The 3163-nt window shown below is 36.8% G+C and overlaps 1 protein-coding gene across 2 annotated transcripts in view; it reads left to right on the top strand.

Moving 5' to 3' along the window:
• The window catches only part of LOC106880602 (NUAK family SNF1-like kinase 1), a 56364-nt gene that overhangs the window by 35371 nt on the left and 17830 nt on the right, over positions 1-3163 (top strand). For both annotated transcript variants that reach the window (XM_052975156.1, XM_052975155.1), the window contains exon 2: positions 149-269. In XM_052975156.1, coding sequence (XP_052831116.1) covers positions 149-269 — 121 coding nt within the window. The remainder of the gene's footprint in view (positions 1-148; positions 270-3163) is intronic.

Here is a 3163-nt window from a genome sequence, read left to right as displayed (position 1 = left end):
TATATATATATATACATACATACACACATCCACAACCATCCCGTTGAGTTTATCATTCTGGCTCTCAAGGCTTTTTCCTTGTTTCTTCCTTCCTTTCTTTCTTTCTTTGAAAAACACTGAAATATTTTTGTTTTTATTTCTCTTATAGGTTGCCATCAAATACATAAAGCTCAACAAAATTCGGCACAAACAAGACCTCAATAAGATCCGTCGGGAGATTAAAATCTTATCAATTCTAAGTCATCCCAATATAATCAATGTTCGAGAAGGTAGGTTTCCATTTTTGATATTGTGAATCCCCTAATTTATTTTCCCTGTTCCCACTATATATACATGACTATCTAATTGAGACACCTTCATTCTTTTCTGTCCACTTCTTTTCTTTCTGTAGAAGAGTTGTATACTTAAAATGTAAAAGATTTTTCCTTCTATTTTTCTTGAGCGTAAACCTAATACACTCTTTTTTTTTAACCTCATCTTTGGGATTTTTTATTACTATTTTTGCATCATATATAGATACATACACACATGTCTGTTTATTATGTACCATGTGTGAAGGCACGTGGCCTAGTGGCTAGGGTGTTGCACTTAACCTTTAGAAAATAGGTTTGATTCCTGAACCAAGTGGCACATTGTGTTCTTGAGCAAAATATTTCGTTTCATATTACTCAACTGTAAATGAGTAACCCTGTGACAGACTAGCTTTCCGATCAGGGGGAATGTTAGCTTGCTCACCTAGCTAATGGGATGACATCATACAAAAGCTAAAATGATGCAAAGCGCATTGTGACCAGCGATGTATAACAACATCCGACAGTCTGATTGATTACATGACCACATAATTGTATGCCATTTAGTTGTTTTCAAGCAACCATCTTAACCACACACACGCACACACACACACACACACACACATATGGTTGTGCCCGAATGGTCAAATGGTATCAACATGGAAGACTTCTTTGTGGTAGTGTGTGTGCTGCCTCTTTGCAGGTAGTAGGTTTAGGTATTTTTTATTCCTAACTAATGGGATGGCATCATTTAAAAGCTAAAATGATGCAAAGCGCATTGTGACCAATGATGTATAACAACATCCGACAGTATGATTGATTACATGACCACATGATTATATATCATTTAGTTGTTTTGAAGCAACCATCTTAAACATGCATCCATGCTTGTACCCAAATGGTTAAATTATATCAATAAGGAAGGCTTCTTTGTGGTAGTGTGTGTTGTCTCTTTGCAGGTAGTACTTTTAGGTTTTTTTTTTTATTTTGTTTTTATTCGCCTATACTGCATTCTGGAGAACTTGTTCTAAACTACCTGTTCATTTTATTGCAACCCACACTGTCAAGATCTTTTTTACTTAGAACGTTTAAATACAAACTTCAAAATTACATTCCTGTCACCCTCGTATAACTACATTCCAACTAAGCCTGCTTTTTTTTTTTTTTTTCTTTTTCATTTTCGCACATTAATTATTATTTATTTTATTTCCGTATCATTACTTCTCAATTTCACCATTAATAGGTTGCCACCAAGATGATATACTGAATCTGAATAAAAAAAAAAAAACAAGAATGTCATACATGTAATGTAATGTAATGCGTGCACATTCACACACACACACACACACACACACACACACACACACACACACACACACACACACACACACACACACACACACACACACACACACACACAGAAGCATCACACCTACGCCTCCGATCATAGATCAGTTTGGTCTGAGCTAACCTGGGGTCACAAAGACAATTTAGTAACAATCAGGTGTTTACCAATTTTCTCTCAAATCACAACTGACTACTTCAGACAAATGAAGCACCTTGCTGTTCTCAAGAAGAGCCATCCTCTACATCAGAAGTGTTAATGCCACTCACCCCCTGCTGGAAAGGATTGGCCTGTAAGAGCCCCGTGCTGGCGCTGCATGATAGTGTCCATTCCAAGATCTCATAAAAGTGTCTGTACCAACGACATGTAAAAACCACCCAGTACACTCTGTAAAGTGGTCGGCATTAGGAAGGGCATCCAGCTTTAGAAACTAGGCTGAATCAGACTAGAATCTGATGCAGCTCTCTGGCTTGCCAGCTCTGGTCAAGCCATCCAACTCATGCTAGCATGGAAAATGGACATTAAAGTATGATGATGAAGCATTGGATAATGTAGTCACTTAGGGCAAGTATCTTCTACTATAGCCTCAGGCCAACTAAAGTCTTGTGAGTGGATTTGGTAGACAAAAACTGAAAGAAGCCCGTCATATATATATATGTATGTATGTATGTGTTTGTGTCTGTGTTTGTGTCTGTGTTTGTCCTCCCACCATCGCTTGACAACCGATGCTGGTGTGTTTACGTCCCCGTCACTTAGCAGTTTGGCAAAAAGAGACCAATAGAATAAGTACTAGGCTTACAAAGAATAAGTCCTGGGGTCGATTTATTCGACTGAAGGTGCTGCTCCAGCAAGACCGCAGTCAAATGACTGAAACAATTAAGAGAGTAAAAAAGTACTGAAACATCACCAACTGTAAACAACTGAATAATAAGATGGAATGAATGGTCATGGCTAGAACTCTTCCTAACTTTGATCTAAAAGGTCAGGTCCATCAGTTTGATCAGACCAGCACCTGAGCTAAACAAGAATCACTGCCATCACTAACAGCAACACCATCACAACCACTTAACATTTTCATTTCAGTAACATTTTTTTGTTGTTGTTGTTGTTGTTGTTGTTTTCTTTTCTCTCCTATTTAACCTGCAAGCCAAGTTTGTCTGAACTCTTCCCATCTCCAGTCAACCATGGCAGTACTTAAATATCTCTGTCTGATAAGATAGAATCTTAGAGCTTTTGTATACATACATATATATATATATATATATATGTGTGTGTCTGTTGCTTTTTCTTTGTTCTTTTCCTTTTTTCTTGTTGTTTGATTTTAATTGTTTGCTAATGAATACTTTTGTCTTGGTGACTCTTATTGCAACTAGTAGACTAAACTATACTAACTAACCTTAAATGAACAGAGCTTCTACAGAGTTTGAAATTTTACTGGTTCCTTCTTGCCTTTCCTTTCCATTATTACCATTTTCTTTGTTTGCTTTGATGTTGAATGTTTCTGTGAATTTTTCCTTTTTTTTTTTTT

The sequence above is a fragment of the Octopus bimaculoides genome, chromosome 20 (genome assembly GCF_001194135.2).
Source record: "Octopus bimaculoides isolate UCB-OBI-ISO-001 chromosome 20, ASM119413v2, whole genome shotgun sequence".
Lineage (NCBI taxonomy): Eukaryota > Metazoa > Mollusca > Cephalopoda > Octopoda > Octopodidae > Octopus > Octopus bimaculoides.
This window is presented reverse-complemented; position numbering and strand designations above follow the sequence as displayed.